Here is a 19,458-nt window from a genome sequence, read left to right as displayed (position 1 = left end):
TAGAAGTTGGATTCACATATCATATTAAATAATGAAATTTGTTTATTTTGGGCTTAGCACACAGTTTATTGCTGCAGCCTATTCCAACTTATTCATCACAGAGTAATTTTAAAAAAAATCTCTAGTATTATGAGTCAATCAGTAAAATGTGCTTTTTGCCTATTGATTTTCACATTTTATTCTATGTTGGATTGTGTCTATTACTTTAATTTAAGGTGAACATTAACAATTTGTTTAGAACTCATTAATTACTACATACTAGCAAAGTGATGGATCACATTTGGATCAGGTTTTACTCAAAGAAGCAGCATACACGTACATGCTAATGTCTCCCTTGCTTTGACATACTGTATACACACACCACTGAAATAGTGTATTTTGTCCTTTTCTCATATTAACTTGTGTTGGTTTCATCTACTATTTTCTGTTGACTTGCCAGGGTTACAGTTCTGTCATGCACTGTATATTATTCCTACAAATGAGAGGATATTGCATGCCATAAAAATCCATTGTGATCTCAAAAATGATGTATATACCGTATTTTTGGAGTATAAGACGCACCTTTCCCTCCCCCCCCCCCAAAAAAGAGGGTGAAAATCTGAGAGGGGAGAGCACATAGCCCAGGAGTTGGAAATATGCTGGATCACTCCACCTTCGGTAAAAACAGCATAGTCTGGAAAATACCGTATTTTTCATAGTATAAGACACAGATTTTTTCCTCAAAAAAGAGGGTGAAAATCTGGGTGTGTCTTATACATTGAACACAGCATTTTTGGCCTCCCAAAACCCCACCAGCTTTGCAAAAAATGGCCATGCATAGCCTTTAGGAGGCTTCCAGAGTGATCCTGGGGGCTGGAGAGGGCAAAAATGAGCGAAAAAACGGGCCGTTTTTTGCTTATTTGTGCTGCCCCCAGCACCCAGGAGCACTCTATAAGCCTCCCAAAGGCTATGCACGGCCATTTTTTTTGACAAAAATGGGAGGTCTGCAGCGTGCAAAAACATTTTTTTTAATTTGCCTCTTCAAAATACAGTATATGCCTTAATACACCAAGGAGATGTTATTTTAAACATGCAAGCTAGCAACTCCCAGCTTTCCAGGTGTCGAATTCTGATCAGCCCCAAATAGCATGGCAACACTCAGGTTTGCAGAAATTAAGAGTTCAACAATAGCAGGAAAACTGTTGGTTTCCTTTTCTTACTCTTACAGAGCGTTATTATAATTTCTACCCCTCTTGTCTTCTAGAAAACTAGTGTTGTGGCTCGCCAGCGGCCAGCAGAGCTGGCAGCAGATTTGGACAGTGAGGAGTTTGGGGAGGAACATGGGCCAGTCCTGGAGTTTGGGGAAGGCTCTGATGAGTGCTCTGCGTCAGAGGTAGAGATGGGGCCAGGGTCGTCTGACAGTTATCAGCTGCCTTTGGAGTCAGACGTCAGTGAGGCAGACGGACAGCTGGAACCTGTTCCCATGTATGCGCAGAGTTGCCAGACGAAGGGAACAGCTAAAGAACAGGGATCGACTTGGGAGTAAGGCCACAGGTGGACAGTGAATGGGCCCTCCCATAGAGAATAAAAGAAGAGAGAAAAAGGAGGGGTGTTTGCAGGAGACAATTAGTTCATTCCTGCATTCTTGCCAAATATTGTGGGGTCTGAAAGATATTGGCCTGGCCACTCTCCAAGCCTGATAAAGGTGAACTATCTTGAAAGACTGTGGGAGAGGAAAGATTTTGCTGGAGAGGAATTCACTGTAAATTAAATAAAAGGGGTTTATCGGGACGAGGACTCGGCTTTGTGCTACTGGGGAAGCCTAGGTCAGAACAATTAGTCCATACTATTCCATTTACTAAAACCTTTGGTTTGAAAAATGCCGCGTACACTTGCGCTAAATATTCACACACCCACAGAGTAACATACAAGCACTGAGGTCACCCTAGTTGCTTTTCATCTCCAGAATGCCTACCTAGAATATCTTCATAGACGTTTTCCTCTGATAAAGTGCGGGTTAGGGCCATCTTGCTTTGAGCGTACCAATCCACTAGGCCATTCTCAGAAGAGGACTGCAACAAATCTTCAAATTCATAGGACTTCCTAGGGCATTTATTTAGAAAGAGCAGAAGTGGTGGTGGTGGGGAAAAGGTAGATATCTCAACAGAATACAATAAAGCAAATCACTCAAAGTATTACTGGAGAAAAAAATGTGCATTTTTATAGCTTTATATCACAGTAAGCAACCCTCAAAGGGACGCAGTGGCTCAGTGGCTAAGACGCTGAGCTTGTCGATCAGAAGGTCGGCAGTTCAGTGGTTCGAATCCCTAGCGCCACGTAACGGAGTGAGCTCCCGTTACTTGTCCCAGCTTCTGCCAACCTAGCAGTTCAAAAGCATGTAAAAATGCAAGTAGAAAAATAGGGACCACCTTTGGTGGGAAGGTAACAGCGTTCTCTGTGCCTTTGGCGTTTAGTCATACCAGCCACATGACCAAGGAGACATTTTCAGACAGCGCTGGCTCTTCGGCTTAGAAATGAAGATGAGCACTGCTGGAAACTACTAGCAAGCATGTGCGGGGGAACCTTTATCTTTATCTTTAAGCAACCCTCAAAAAGTTTTGCTTCAGAACTTAAATCTCCCAGGCTATGGCTTTCCTTTCTCCAATATGTCAAGAGATTCTTACATAGGGCTTTCGCTTTGTCTCTGGCTATCTGAAAATTTCTGGCTGCTTCTGAGACTTCCCCTCTTCCCCCTTCTCCCCTGTTCTTTAGTCTTGGATCAATTCCTAGAATATCTGCATGAATCCACCTCTCATTCCTTCCAAATCCCTCTTCAAAATCTATCTGTTCATGAAGTTTTCGATTCATTCTGTTAGTCCCACTAGCATGGTATAAGTAAATTTAAATAGAAGTATATCCCCATTTTATGTAGCAGAATACACAAAAGATTATATTGCTCATTAAAAAGAACCAAGATAAACAGATACAATCAGTATATACAGTAATACCTGTGATCTGCGTTAGCCTTAAGCTTTCCGTTCCTCAGCCTCCTACTAATGGCTGAAGGGGGAGGTGAGGAAGGCAGAGGAGGGGGTGGAATGGAAGGAAGAGGAGGGAGGAGCCTCTTATTCCGAGCAGGTGGCATCCATCCCTCTTCACCTTCATGTTTGAAAGTCCGCCGAGGCTTAGGAAGCGGATTGATAAAAGGTTTCTTATCCGGCAAGCCTGGCTCCGTGTACACATTTTCTTCGTTGGAAGATCTGCATTTCACACAAGATGCCTTCACCTCTTCCAAAGTCCCGAAGATTGGCTCTCTGGCTTCAGTGTCCAAGCCAAGGAGCCACTTACTTACTTCTAAGCGGTTGGTACTTTCCTGGCCTTCGGGTGGCTCCTGATCCTCTCCTATCTTCTCTGGCAGACAATGTGGAGAATAGTAAGTACCTGGTAGCTGGGGTTGGGCTTCAGCTGAGCCACATTTCAAGGCCTGCTCCAGCTTCTTGACCTGACTCAAGACAGATAGGTTCTCCTTCTGGACTTCCTTCTTACTGTCCTTCAACTCAGTACATTTACCCACATTGAAATGACATTCTTCCTCCCTGGATTTCACATCAGCTTTCCTTACAACATGCTGCCCGGCGTTTTTAAAAGTTCCAACATGCCTGTCATCCTCCTTGCTTGGCCCCTTGTAACTCGGGAGCCTCTTATTATCCACATCTCTCATTGCAACACTATGCCTAGCCATCTTCTCCATTACACCCAAAACTGGACCGGGTTCCTCTTTAATACTTTGGTCCTCCTCCTTCCACAGGGACACCGGAGCTGGATTTTCCTTTTTTCCTTCCCATTCTGAAATCTTGTCCTTGATACTTAAGGGCTTGTTTTTCAAGCTGACTTTCCCAATGGACCGAAGATTCGGACAGCCACCCATTTGCTTCCTTAGAATCCTGCCGCTTTCCCGCACGTTGAGATCGACTGAGGGATCTCCGATGATCATTTTGGGACTTAGCATATTCTGCTGAAAACAGTCCAGCCTTGGATCCAGCATCAATTTCTCTACGGTTTTCAACGGGCTCTCTACCCCGTAATCTCGTTCTGCTTTCGGCAGGAGCTTGGCTGGGAAGGCAACCCTCTTCGACCAATTACGCTTTGAAAGCCCACCCCAAAATGTTGCTTTTGCAGCTGGATTATTTAGACTTGCAAACCTGATCCTAGGCAAAAAAGGGCAAAGGGTCAGAAGAATTGTACAGGTTGCCATTCGTCATTCAGTACAATGTCATGAGCTGGATTTAATATTTAGCTGAATAACTTAACTTAACTTAAAAGATACAGGAGTGTAGAATTATTAGTTTTTCCTGCAATTTTTTTTTTACTGTCTTTCCACTAATCTAAATTGATCTGCAAAGAGCAGTGCTTTTCTATCTTTTCGGTAAAACATTAACATCTAGCACACTTCATTTATTTACGAAACACCTTAAAGCAAAACACATTTACTCTTGCATAAATCCAGTTGTTTGAGCACACCAAAGCTGTCGTGTGACCATGAGGTAACAAATGGTTGCACATGTGAGCCAACTGTCAAGCACCCAAAATATGATTACATTACCTCAGGATATGTGTTGTGTCAGTCATAACTTCAAAGAAAGGTGGTAACTAACTATTAGGGAGTCTGTCGTAACTTCAAATAGTTGTAAGTGACAAGGATTGCCTACATTCCTGCCTACCCTTCCCTCATTTGGAAATCAGCACAGAATATTAAGAATACTCACTTCTCAATGTTTTGGCAAATAGTGACTTCAGGCTTGCTCTCCACATTGGAGACAGCACTCCCCGTCATTGTGTTAGCAGCTGGCATGGCTGCAGGCCACCTAGGAAGAAACACATAAAACAGCTCATACATAAAAAGCAGAGTTCTTTGTCCCGTGATTTGCAGTAGATACTTTTTTACACATCTACACCCTGTTTCCGTGAAAATAAGACCTCCCCGGATAATAAGTCCAATCGTGCTTTTGAGCACATGCACTAAAATAAGCCCTCCCTCAAAATATTGCAACACTGCAGCAGCCATGAGGTGACCATGCTCGCCGCCTTCTGCACCTCAAAAATAATAAGATCTCCCCCAAAATAAGGCCAGGTGTTTATTTTTGGGGGGGGGGGTGTTCAAAAGAAAATAAGACCCTGTCTTAATTTGGGGAAAACACGGTATTTTGAATAAAGTTGTAATTTATTCAATAAATAGGGTAAAAATAAGATCCCTAAATTCATACTATGGGTTCATCCCTCTTTTTCAAAGTGCAGCTTTTGAGATGCTATAATTATTTAGTAGTTGTTTATGTTTGCTTTCTATGAAAACACTTTCCCCAACTTGATTTGTTCCGGGTGGTCCATTGTTTCACTCCCATAATCCTTAGCACAATCATATCTGGGGCCCACAGATTAGAAAAAGAGCTATGTTAATTAAAAGCCGGGGATAGTGATAAGGCTCAGAAGAAACATAAGAAACAGATTTGTTAAGTGTCCTGTTACCCATGGAGAAATTGTTTTTAGGAAACAGAGTGCCATTTAAAACAATGAAGATAAGACAGTAATCAACCATTGATGAGGATTATGTAATCTCTGAGGTTTTTAATCCAGCTCCCTTCTCCCCATTGCTTTTGAATCCTATTCCCCTTCTGGGGAGCGTAGGAAAGTTTGCTGCCAATGCTGACATAAAGTGCTCCCATTTCAATTATAGCTGTAAAAGTAAACTATGTTAATGAGTTCAGTCTGATTCTTCAGACTCTGAAACTAAACAGATTCTCAGCCTGCACTTTGGGAATTAACAGAAGAAGGTACTTTGAGAAAAGAGGCACTTGAAGAGGTATTGGTGCAGGCTGGCTCAGTTGGCCCCAGAGCCTCGGTCAGTGATGGCTAACATTTTTCTAAAGGTGTGCCAAAATTGTGTGTGCATGCGCTATTGCGCACATGCCCATCCACCTATGCATGCATGCAAAATTCCCCATGCATGTGCACGCCCCCCCCTTACGAGATGGGGAGTTTTTGCCCTCCCCGGGTTCCAGAGGCTTTCCTGAAGCCTGGGGAGGGCAAAAAATGGCCCAAACAGAAGTTAGGGAACAAACTTCCAGGGTGGCCCCATGGGCCTTGAGTTTGACACCTCTGCTCTGGATCAGTGATGGCTAACCTTTTCCGAGCGAGTGCACGTGTGAATGTGTGTGTGTGCACAGACCCCTGTGCATGAGCCCATTGGCCACGCATGAACACCCCCCATGCCCCATCCCTGTGCATGCACGCACACCTTCCACACATGCCCCGCCCATATGCATGTGTGCATGGTGCCCCGGCATGCGCCCCATCCCCATGCATGTACAACCGAGACCAGACAACCAGCTGGCCAGCGGGAGGCATGCATGCATGCGTGGTGGAGCTGAACTAGGGTGACTGCTCGTGTGCCCACAGAGGGGATGCTGTGTGCCACCTCTAGGTTATAGTCGAAGCTATCTGGGCATATACAAAGGCCCAGACTACATACAGTATGTTGTCTCCCCATAATTCCATCGGCGGTAGTTGCCCTGTAAGCCAAAGATCCAACTGCACTCAAGAATTCCTTCTACAAATGCTTGGAAGCGATGACTGCATCTTGCCAGGATTTCCTCTTTGCAATTTGATGCTTAGAGCTCCCATTAAAAGTACAGGTAGTCCTTGCTTACTGATGGTAATTGGGACCAAAAGCTTTGTTGCTAAGCAATGTAATCATAAGGCATGAGGGCAGTTCTGGTAGTCCCAGTTGCCATTATTAGATGAATTCTGTGTGGCTGCAGCATCCCACTTGCAACCTCCTGATGGCTTTCCCATTGACTTTGTTTGTGAGAGGAAGCAGGGAAAGTTGCAAATGGTGATCCCATGGCCGCAGGATGTTGGGATGTTATAATTGCAAACCGATCACCAATCACCTGAACCACAAACACACAGGGAGGCTGAAAATATGAGGACCCTTTGGTTAGTGATGTCATAACATTCAGTTGCTGAATGGATCGGTGTGAAAATCTTATCTGGATTTGTTAGAAGGAAAATAAATGTTAAAAACACAACCGTTCCAGCCTCAGTTGTGACATAGAGGCAATTTCAAGGTAGCCATGTTCTTGTCTGTTTGTCCCAAATTTTCTATGCAGAGAATTGGGCTCTCCCTTCTTTTATGTGAAAAGATCAGATTGTATCTGTTCACTAACAAAATAAACGACATCATATTCATCAGCGCGAGATGTATCTTTGTGGTGTTTTTCTATTTTCCTCAGTAAAGAGAATGGCTTCTTTCCAGGCATCCTTTTTTGGGGGGGAGGGGTGTCGTAGAGAAGTATGAATGTAAACATCAGGGGGGGGGGGGGAGCCAGAGAAGCTATTTTAGAAACATTGGATTAGAATAATAATTAGAATAGAATAGAGCTGGAGGTTTTCTAGCCCAGTCCTTTGCTCAAGCAGGAGACCCTATACCATTTCAAACAAGTGACTGTCCAGTTTCTTCTTAAAAACCTCCAGTGACAAAGCTCCCATGATTTCTGAAGGCAAAGCTGTTCCTCTGGTTAACTATCCTCACTGTTAGGAAGTTTCTCATTAGTTCCAGGTTGTGTCTCTCTCTTTGATCAGTTTCCAACTATTATTTTTTGTCCTGCCCTCTAGTGCTTTGGAGAATAATTTGACCACCTTCTCTTTGTGGCAGTCCCTTAAATACTGAAATACTGCAATCATGTCACCCCTAATTATTCTTTTCTTTAGACGAGCTAGACCCAAAATCTGCAGCTGTTCTTCACATGGCTTAGCACAGAAAGAGGTGAGGAAGTGAGGAAGAACCTCGAGATTGCCTTGTCTTCAGGCTGCTTACTATAAGCAGGAAGCAGATCTTTCAGACTTTGAAGACTTTATAATATTAGAGGAATGATAATTGTACCAACCTCTCCACACCCATTTATACCTATTTTCGTCTCCCTGAAGGGCTGAAGAGATGTTTTTGTGTGTAAATCCAAATGTCCACTGAGACAGAGAGCCTAGGAAACTGCATCTTTGCAGGACCTTGGCAGAATTTCATCTCACTCATGGTTATTAGAAGGATCAGTTACTCTTCAGATAAGTAATTGGAGAGAACCTGGGGGAGTTAATTTAGCTCAAGCAAACCCAGACCTTCTTGAAGCTAAAACTAATCTCTCAAGGTTAGATGACTGCCTCAGATAACTTGGTTTTGAAGCCCGGCTTTACCCCGCAGCCCTAAAACCTAGCTAAGTGTGTTGTATGAATCAACAGGGTCGTAATGTAATAACAGTCATGATTTGCTACTCTGAAGAGGCTACATATATGTCTTCCTATTTTGTCAGTGTTTGGAGAGCTGAACCTGGCAAGCAAACCTGTTAAAATACCATAGATTGAAGGAATACTTTCTGTCCAAGCAACAATACAATTCATAGCACAGCATCTTTTACAAAGCCAAACGTTGCTCAAAGGGTAATTTAGTGTTTGTGGATTTTCTGCCCGATTGCTGAAAGTGTGTCATGAATGTCTTTTAGCCATTGAATGATGGGCCCTCTGTTGTGTTGATTGGGAGAAAACACAGCACTAACGTCTTTCGAAATCTCCAATAGCACAAGAGGAAGATTGACAGACTCCAGATAATACTTTAAAAGACATACTGTATTTTTCAGACTATAAGACGGACATTAGCTTTAAAGGAGGAAAACAAGAAAAAAAGTCTGCTTCTGCCTCCACCGCCCGTTTGCGCCTGCCGTGGCCCATTCGCCGCCGCTGCAGCCACTCACTATGGCTGCATTTGCCGCCGTGGCCTGTTCGCCAACGCCCATTCACCACCTCTGGGTTGTTCGCCGATTGCCATGAACGGATAGCAACGGCAGCAATAGGCAGCAATAAGCAGCGGCAATCAACGCCACCTAGAACAGCTGATTGACACCACATACACCCCCGCCACAATATTTGCTCTATAAGACACACAGACATTTCCACCCACTTTGGGAGGGGGGGGGAGTGCATCTTATAGTCTGAAAAATATGGTAATCGAATCAGAGCTAGAAAATCTTTCAACAGCTATTGCAGCCCCAAGAAATAGCAATTCCACTTTCGCTTCAAAATTTCTCAACAAAGGAAACAAAACTATTTCCCAGGATAGTCTGTGGCTGCATCTAAGAATTCAATAGCCTTCTCCAATTTAGTGCTGTCCAGATGTGTTGGCATTACAATTCCTATTACTCTCCACAGCCAGGGTACCAAGAAATCACACAAGTGGATTCCCAACATATTTTATAGGGCATCGTATTTTGAACCTTGTATTTGCAGAAAACAATTCAGCATTATTCTTATTGTCAAATATTTTAATAAATCAATCAACCTAATAATTTTTTCTCAATGACCTGCAGAAGAGCAAATATCTGCTCTGCCATCCATCCGTCAGCATTTCCAGAACTTTATACATTGGCACCTTTTCCACCCATTCAATCAGAATTTTGGCAGTTTCCCAGGTATACTTAGCAAAGCGAGTCACTTGTAATACTTGCGTTCACATTTGCTACCTTTCCTTTTGGATAGGAGAATAATAACAACATTCTTCCAATTGTCAAGACACAGATGCACAATACACACAGATAATAAAGTCACACACATCCTTTGTACCCTATTTGGCTCTCATAACATTTCTCTGGTATATCATCTGTAGACCTACAATTTTTCAACATATTCATAATGTTTGACTTTTTCATTCATTCTGGTATTCTACACTTACACTTTCACTAAAATTTCATCTACTTTTCACTTTCTTTCTTTCTTGCCTACTTTTTTATCCCAATGATCCACTTTTTCTACCACCAAACAATAGTCCATTTAACATTCAAAATCTCTCATTACACTTGTAAAGTGTAAAGATTCCCCTTGCACATATGTGCTAGTTCTTCCTGACTCTAGCGGTTGGTGCTCATCTCTGTTTCAAAGCCAAAGAGCCAGCGCTCTCCGAAGACTTCTCCGTGGTCATGTAGCCGGCATTACTAAATGCCAAAGGTGCACGGAATGCTGTTACGTTTCCACTAAAGGTGGTTCCTATTTTTCTACTTGCATTTTTACATGCTTTCGAACTGCTAGGTTGGCAGAAGCTGGGATAAGTAATGGGAGCTCACTCCATTATGTAGTGCTAGGGTTCAAACCACCAAACTGCCAACCTTCTGACTGACAAGCTCAGCATCTTAGCCACTGAGCCACCGCATCCCTATTACACTTGTATCCTATACTAATTCTCTTAATTTTATTATTTTATATCACTCCATGTGTGCATACAGATTAATACTCAAATCATATATTCTGAACAAACCACAAAACAATGTGATTCTAAACAATCACCTTTCCTAAGCATAAATATGCTAGTTACTATTGATTCTTGAGTTTCTGAATGGGCCTATCACTTTTTCTAGCTCTCCTACGTCATCCCCAAACACCCTTTCATGTCATGTCATGGGATAAATTTTCCCTCATTCATTCACAATATTGTACAATTTTCCCCAAACTCATCGCTGATTTGTTCTTTATCACCATTCACTGGAGAATAACATAAAATTATCAAGAGACTTCAGATTCCTACTTTCACAAACGACATTGCAACAATTCATACATTGACACATTTATTCTGAAATTTATATGCCATCAATTTCATGTACATGCCACCAAGTCATAATAAATGAAGGCACCACAGAGGTGGCCAGAGTCATTAGTTGAGGTGGGTGGCTATAGAAATTGAATAAATGAATGAAAAAAACAAAAACCAAACCAAACAGTTCTACAACAAAACACATCTCAGAATTAAATTATCTAGCAGTAAAATGACGATTCCAAAATGTCTATGGAGATTCTCTGTCATCCAGGTCACGGTTGTCCCAAAGGTGCTTTTTTCAAGAGGCAACTGGACTTTCTGGCTTTTCTTTAAAGACGTTTCATTTCTCATCCAAGAAGCTTCTTCAGCTCTGACTGGATGGTGGGGAATGGAAGGATATATACTCCTTGCACTTTCACTTTTACCATCGACAAACTAAGACCACAGGCCATCAATACACAGGGGCTACCAGATGAAACTGGGACCTGAAATCAAACTGTTGGCTCTTCTAAAAGGGCTTGCCTTGCTCCCCTGCTCCTGCTTTATGCTCCCCAACCCATCACAACCAAGATAGGTTTACTTTCTCTATCACTTGGGTTCCATCTCCCAACATGAATCATTACACTTCACTTACTCCCTCTTATACAACTGCAACCAAACAACTCACACCTTCAGCAAGAGAAGGCCAGCAAGCAGGCAACCCCATTCACTCTGCCCTCCTACCTTACTGCATCATATATTCACCACATCTTATCTCACCAGTATCAGGGTGGCATCAGTCCTTGGCTCCTCCATAAATTGGTTTCCCTTGTATCCCGTAAGTTAGGGAATTTCCTTGGATGGTAAGCCCTTTCATTCATAATTACTACTCCACTTCACTCCTATGCATATATTTATCCATTCCATGCAGAGGTGGTATTCAGCCAATTTGGGCGAATCGGGAGTGGTGACCTGCGGATGGGTCCGACCCTCCGCCCCGGCTCTATGCTGTCCTATTTAGCCACATTTTCTATGATGTGCGCATGCATGCAAGCCGTGTGGGGCGAACTGGTGGTAAACTTATGTGAAATCCACCTCTCATTCTATGCCATATCTTCCACAAACATTAAAACAGTAATCTAGACTATATGGTTATATAGCAGTGATGGCTAACCTTTTTTGGCTCAGGGGCCCACATCCATAACTCAATCCCCCCCTACATCCTCCCATGCATGAGTGCATGACCCCCCCCCCTGCCCCGTTTTGGGCCTAGCAGGCCTCACTGAAGCCTCTGGAGGCCAGAAATGGCCCGTAGGTAGGCCTGGTAGGTCCATTTTTTGCCCTCTCCAGGCTTCAGAGGCTTTCCTGAAGCCTGGGGAGGGCAAAAACTATCTCCCCCGGCCCCCAAAGGCACTCCGGAAGCCGGAAATGGCCCATTTCCGAACTTCCGGTAGGCCCAGTAGAAGGCTTTCCTGAAGCCTGGGGAGGGCAAAAACGACCTCGCCTGCCCTCTGGAGGCCCTTCGAAGGCCGAAAATCAGCTGGCTTGCATGCACATGCATTCTGCAGTTGACCTAGGACAATGGTTCGCGTGTCCTCAGAGATGGCTCCATGTGCCACCTGTGGCCCACGTGCCATAGGTTTGGCATCAGAGTTATATAGTAACTGAAACAGATTCATGTGCTATTTTGTTTTGTTACATTTGCTTTTCTTTTTTCTTTCATTTTACCAAAATAAAAAAAAGAAGCAAGCAAGCAAACTAAAGCAGTAAAAATGAGTTATCAAGCCAGGGGAAATCAGCAAAACCCTCTTTGAGATTATCAAAACACTCAGTGCTTTGTTAAGGCAATCTCTTGGGAGGCACAGGAGACAGTGGAGAGATTTTATGATGATGACAGCGGTGGACATCAATCAGAAAGCCTGAAGCATTTTGTGATATTGTTTGATCAACAGAGAAAGGCTCCAAATGAGCTCAGCTCATTCCCAGGGCAACAGCAGGCAATCTGTGTTGCTCCAAAGGCCATGGATGGATAGGGTCTCTAAAGATTTTCTAAGGCATAATTGGTGCTAGCTGAGGTCACAGCTCCCTTGTTCTTGCTAAAGTAAGTTCTATTCTACAGCTGCAGGAGAAAAGGGCTTCTGCTCCATATTCACTGCAAACGAAGCGAAAAGGCTCCCTCTGCCCCCACTTTGCTTGGAAAAAGCAGCTCTCGGCCTCTCCCCTTTCACTGCTTCTTAAGAGGGCATTATGCTAAGCCCACAAGCCAAGAATTGGGGGTGGGGGAGAGAGAAAGAGAGGGAGGGACTTTTTCACTCTAAGAATAAAGTTCATTGTCTCTTACACAATCCTTTTGGAAAGGCGGGGGGGGGATGACCTTAAAGCCCATGAGATCTTGCAGAACCGATCCTACTAATCTGAAAGACAGGCAGGAAATAAAAACAGTGCAGCAAGTACTTCTTGAGGCCTGTTTGGGCACAGAAAGAAATAGGAGCCTCCTCTCGGGAGTCCAAGATCTGAAAGGGAGGAGAAGTGGGGGATAAGGGGCAGCCTTCTTGGGGCTCCATCCCCCATGATGCCTCATACCCCTAAGTGATGTTTGCAAATCAAGAGACAAATGATCAAGTCTATCTAACTATACTTCCCCTCCACCACCACCACCCCGTATACAGAGAGCTTCTCATCTATATTCTCATTTTCTCACAAAAGTCATACAAAGTAAGTCAGTAGCTCCTCTCTCTTTACAGATGGAAGGCTAGGAATGGAGAACTCGGCATATTTAAACCCATTTTGGACCAAGGACCCAGCTTAGCCACTGATTACCTATCAACTGCACTAAACTCGTGATGGCAAACCTAGGGCACGCATGCCACAGGTGGCAATCCGAGCCCTTTCTGTGGGCACGCAAACCATCGCCCCAGCTCAGCTCCACTGTGCATGTGTGCGTGCCTCCCACCAGCTACCTTATTTTTGGGTCTCTGCCATGCATGCGTGTGCATGCATGACAGGCGGGGGGGTCGCATGCACATGCATGGGGGTTTGGGGATGTGTGACAGCCCCCATTTTTGGTCCCAGGAGTTTCAGGCCCAAAACGGGGCATGGGGTATCGCACATGCATTGCATTATGGGTGTGGACCAGTGGTGGGATACGACCGGTACAACCCGGTACGAGCGTACCGGTGCCTGCTGGGAATACCAGGTACTGTTCCGGTACGGTGCTCCGGAGGGCTCACCTGCCCGCCCGCGATCCTTACCTGTATTTGAGCTGTTCGGGGCTTCCACGCACGCAGCATACGGTGCCTGTGCGACACTCCGCCGAGCAGCTGGAGCTTCGCGGAGGCATCAAAGAGCATCATGGGTGGTAAGTATGCTGCGCGCATTCATGTGGTGGACGCCCGGTCCCGTTGCACTGTACCGGTTGCACCAGGATCTGGAACCCACCACTGGCATGGATGTGCCCTGGGCGCTTTCGGCACGCAACGACAAAAAGGTTAACCATCGTTGCACTAAGCTATGTGTGATGCTTGACCGCACAGCACAATGAGCCAAACTACATTGTGGCCTGAAAAGGCACTTTCTTCTATTCCTCTATTTACTATTCCATCAACAACACCCAATATGGCTATTCTACTCTTTAAGCCAGTGATGGCGAACCTATGGCACGCATGCCACAAGTGGCACGCGGAGCCATTTGTCAGGGCACGCGAGGCGCTGCCCTGTTAGCTGGCCAGCGCGCATGCGCGCGCTGGCCAGCTGAGTTCACCTTTTTAAAAGCCATTTTTCGTCCTCCCCAGGCTCCAGAGGCTTTATATCACTTCCGGTTTGCTCGGAGGGTGGTTTTAAGCGTTCCGAAGGCTTCAGTGGGTCTCAACATTTCTAACTGCACATGCATGAGTACTTATCTCCCGCGACTCTCCAGCTGCTCGGCGGAGCGTGGCGCAGGCACCGTACACTCCGTGCACGTGCGCATAAGTCCCGATCGGTTCAAATACAGGTAAGGAGCGCGGCCGGGTGGGCCCTCCAAAGCAACCTACCAGAAAGTTACCTGGTGCTCCCAGCAGGCACCGGTAAGCCCATACCGGGGCATACCAGTCGTATCCCACATAAAGCCTCTGGAGCCTGGGGAGGGCGAAAAAAGCATGTAAAAATGGGGGGGTCGTGCGTTGTGCGCGCATGCGCACTGGGGGGTCGCACGTTGCATTATGGGTGCGGCACGCCCGCACACGACCCCCCCTGCGCTCCCCCCACTTGTGGCACGCGAGCCAAAAAAGGTTCGCCATTGCTGCTCTAAGCCATAGTGTGGTTTATTTGGTTTTGGCTAAGCAAACTGGATGAATTCAACCACTGTGGATGGCAGGTGATTGTTTATGGTTTAGCCTTTTGTGAAACCCCAGCCAGTGCATCTTAGCAAACCATGAGTAAAACAAATCATGGCTTCATGCAGGTAACCCTTGACTTATGATCGCTATTTGGGATTAGAATTTCAGTGGTTGCAAAGCAGGTCATCTTAATTGTTTAGCGATTGTAATCCTGGCAGTCCAAGTAACTATCATTATGCAGATTTCACTGGGCATTAGCCATGGACCCACTCAATCCAAGCCTCAGTAAGTTAAAGAACTACCCCCAACTTCCCCTAGCCAATGATTTCTTCCCCATCCTTTTGGCTATCCTCCATCCTGCCTTACTCTACGGCAGTGATGGCTGACCTTTTTGGTGCCGAAACCCTAACCCTAAAATGCAATGCGAGTGCCCCTGTACATGCGCCCCACCCTCTGCCCATTTTTGCATTCCAGGTTGGTGCAGGCGGCTCTCCAGGCCCAAAACTGGGCATTGGGTGGCCCTCACACGGCACCCCCATGCCCCGTTTCGTCTTCTAGGTTGATGCAGGAGGCCTTCCAGGCCCAAAATGTGCACGGGGTGCGCACACACGAACCCCCAAAATGCAATGTGAGTGCCTTCCACACATGCACCCCCCCCCGTGCATGCGTGGCAGAGACCTGAAGACCAGCTGGCTGGCGGGAGGTGTGCATGCATGCGCGGTGGAGCTGGACTGGGATGACGGCTGGCATGCCGGTAGAGAGAGCTCTGCATGCCACTTGTGGCATGCGTGCCATAGGTTTGCCATCACGGGCCTATGGGATGGTAAGTAATTGCAGAACCACAAGGCTCTGAGGCTGCTTTCCATAAAGCGGGGAAGCCACAGCCACCCCTGCAAGTGTCCCAATTGTCCTTGCCAATCTACACTCTGAACTCCTGAAAACAATGAAATCTTCAAATTGGCAATGAGATGGACCCCTCCCCCCCAATGCCAAATCACCAAGAGGGCACTATAGAAATATCTGATGAAGAACATTCATGGAAAAGTGTAAGAGACTTAACTGTTTCAAATTCTCTTTTCTTGCTTGGTCTCTTCAAATCTTAATAGATGAAGGGATTTGTTCCCTGTAAGTTTACTATTTCTAAATGCTTTTTAGTGTTCTGCATACTACTATTTCAGAATGCCTGCAAAGCTTTTACAGCTTCTTCACATGCTCTGACCGCAACCGAGATAAAACTTGGCACCAAGTAAACTCTCCATCAGATCAGAGGTTTGGCAGGGAAACAATTTAGAACGGCAAAAACAGATGGCATCATAATGGGAACTTGGAGGAAGAGCAGAAAGGCAGCAAAGAGCCTTGATGGTGCAGTGGTTAAGACTGCCAGTAGTTCGATTCACACTGGTTCAAAGTTGACTCAGCCTTCCATTCTTCCGAGGTCAGTAAAATGAGGACCCAATATGCTGACTCTGTAAACCGCTTACAGAGGGCTGTAAAGCACTGTGAAGTGGTATATAAGTCTAGGTCCTATTGCTACCACTTTTGAATAGTCCTGTGGTTAGCCTCCATGGGATATCAACTGGCAGGAGGGAAAGGGGTCAAGCCACACCTGGATCCCCTGAGCCTTAAAGGTAATGGTTCCTCTCGCACATAGGTGCTAGTCATTCCTGACTCTAGGGGGCGGGGCAGTGCTCATCTCCGTTTCTAAGCCAAAGAGCCAGCGCTGTCTGATGACAATTCTGTGGTTGTGTGGCCAGCATGGCTAAATGCCAAAGGCACATGGAATGCAGCTAGCTTTCCACCAAGTGATCCCTATTTTTCTGCTTACATTTTTACATGCTTTCAAACTGCTAGGTTGGCAGAAGCTGGGACAAGTAACTGCCTACCTTTCTCATCGACAAGCTCAGCATCTTAGCCACTGAGTCACCGTGTCCCCTTATAAGCCGCTAGCCTTAGGAATGTCAATTCCACCTTGCAAAAGAGTAGAGGCACAAAGCACAGCCATCCATGGGGAAGAGCCACGGCAGCGCAGTGGTTAGAATGCAGTACTGCAGGCTAATTCTGCGGACTGGCAGAATTTGGCAGTTTGATTCTTACTGGCTTGGCCTTCCATCCTTCTGAGGACGGTAAAATGAGAACCCAGATTATTTGGGGGCAATAGGCTGACTCTGTAAACCACTTAGAGAGGGTTGCCAAGTGCTGTGAAAGCATTATATAAGTCCTATTGTTATGCAGAAGGAGTAACAAAAGAAGCAAAGAAGTCTCTGATTAGACACAGGGTGGGAAGGACACTAAAAAAAAAGACGACTTTAGAAGAGCAAGTGGTTGAGCACAGCCTCTCACAGGCATGCCTGCTCTGGATTCCCAGGGCCCCGTGATCAAGCACTTCCTCTTGCCAGTCAGAAGAAGACTCTGTGATGACCCTTTCCTTCCACACATCAGCTCCTGCCTGGTTTTTCTGTCCTTCTGAAGAGGCGTTTGTTTACTGTCCTATCGCTGGCATGCAGGAAATGGCCTTGAAATAAGCTGTAATCACCTTTCACCAGCAGCTGCTCTTGGACTGCTCTTTTCTCATTTCAGTTCTCTCTTATCCTGAGGAACCAAAACGTGGATGGATGACTTTTCTTTCAAAGGGAAAAATTACTTCGGATGTTTCCTGATGATGTGTGCTCCTGGCTTCCTGTTAAATTACTCCATATTTTTCTCTACCCTCTCAATATGAGATTTGGGTCCCTGGATTGAACTTCAAGCCCATCACCTCCGCTAAGAGTGGTTTTTGATGAGAACTGCAGTGCAATGTATCAGGAAAACATCAAGTGTAGGGGAAGGCTATATGAAGGGTTCAGACAATAACAGTGAGATTCTTTGAAGACAGCTTTATTTTCCCACCAGCTCAAGTTTTTTTTTTAACTAAGAAAAAGAAATTCAAGTACTGTATGTTTAAAAACAAAACAAAATAGTATAAATTTTCAGTAAGTGCGGCCAAGAAAATGTGCAACCCGGGCAAGATCTCCTTTTTCTGTTGCTTACTATGGATTTCTAGTTGAGAGGCAACTACTTAATTTATCCTCCAAAGCAAAACTTTATTCAAACCATTTCAGCTTTACTGAGATGTTCCCTGCATTTTGTTATGAGAAAAAATATATAGCAGACTGGAATAAAGATATACGATCTTTCACAGTTTTAAAATACAGTATATATTTACCTAAAAGAAAAATCATATTGAAATCAGGATCCTGTGAAATTGCCCAAACTTATTTTAAGAAACAAAATGGGTATTTATCTCAATTATTGCCAATCTTTCCTTTATTCCCCCCCTTCAAAAATAAATAAAAGCTACTTACTTATGGTTTATTAATCAAATTTATATAGCTTTCCATCTCACCAAAGATGGCTCTTGGCCTTGCAAATTAAAGATCTTCTGCAACTGGCATAATTAAACAGGCAAGAAATTCAAAGATCTTCTAAATACAATGAAACTATGCACAGTATTGCATCAGTTTCCATAGAAATCAGATGATACTTGATGGTCCAGAAATGAACGCATTTTGTTTTCCGTTGGTACAAATCCAAAGTAGTGCTGAACAGAAATAATACACTCCTTATCAAACATTAATAGTCCACTTAAACTGACAATTAAGCCAACAGGACGTGTGGAGCTGTATCATAAAACAAGTGGATACCCATCTGGGGAAGGCCGATAACAGCATTTAAAAACAGTAATATATAGGCAATGTGAAACAGGAGTTTGGTGAGAAATAACATATGTGTAACATATAATTCACAATTAAAAGTTAAAGTCTCCTCTGAGTTATCCATGTTGTTTTCTTGGCAACTGCAAACTAATTCTTTGTATCTTCCTTTCACGATCTTCGTGGTATTTGGTATTTTGTGGTGATCTCCTATGCCTAATCCTGCTTTGCTTTCTATCCTCTCCAGATCCACAATGATTCTGTGGCTTTTTAGGACTTCACATCCTGGAGTCTTTTCCAGTGGAAACTATGGGTAGTTCATCTGAGTAATTTAAAATCCCCCATCATTTGACCTGCATCCTCTTTTTTCTATTTACAATGAATGTAGCAATCACTCATGTATGCTTGTGCATGTGTGTTTTCCATAACTACTAAAAATTACTGGTCTCCATACTAATCATCAAATATTCTGGAAGATAGGCATGTATAATGTCTCAGAAGTCAAGAAAATTAAGTGCTACAGAAAGAGCATTAAGGACCTGTTGTGGATCTGAAAGGACAGATTCTAAGTTCTCTCTTCCCCCATAATTGCAACCCATATTATTGGTAGGTTAGGAGTGTAAATAGTTTCAATTAATTCTTATAAAATTGTAATTGAACTATAAAAATACAGAAAGAACGTTGGTCTTACCTGAACGTTTTTTTCTGGAGTAGTGGAGGGAGGGGTCACAGCAGGGTTAACACAGCCTGATTGGTCCATTTGACTGAGAGAAAACTTCTTAACCTTCGCCTTCTCCCGTTGGTTCCCAGTTTCCGCGATGTCACGGCCAACAACTGCAAGTCAAACACAAACAAGAACAAGCCCCCC

General features: G+C 44.5%; 1 protein-coding gene across 4 annotated transcripts in view; it reads right to left on the bottom strand.

Moving 5' to 3' along the window:
- DENND2A (DENN domain containing 2A) overlaps positions 1 to 19,458 on the bottom strand; it is a 98,559-nt gene that overhangs the window by 47,113 nt on the left and 31,988 nt on the right. For all 4 annotated transcript variants that reach the window (XM_081956935.1, XM_081956933.1, XM_081956934.1 and 1 more), the window contains exons 2-4: positions 4,746 to 4,844; positions 2,988 to 4,187; positions 1,955 to 2,082 (exon numbers count right to left, since the gene is read on the bottom strand). In XM_081956935.1, the coding sequence (XP_081813061.1) occupies positions 1,955 to 2,082; positions 2,988 to 4,187; positions 4,746 to 4,844 (1,427 nt within the window). The remainder of the gene's footprint in view (positions 1 to 1,954; positions 2,083 to 2,987; positions 4,188 to 4,745; positions 4,845 to 19,458) is intronic.

Source organism: Natrix helvetica (assembly GCF_964273705.1).
Source record: "Natrix helvetica genome assembly, chromosome: 6".
NCBI lineage: Eukaryota > Metazoa > Chordata > Lepidosauria > Squamata > Natricidae > Natrix > Natrix helvetica.
The sequence above is the reverse complement of the archived record's forward strand: the minus strand, read 5'-3'. Positions and strand labels throughout refer to the sequence as shown.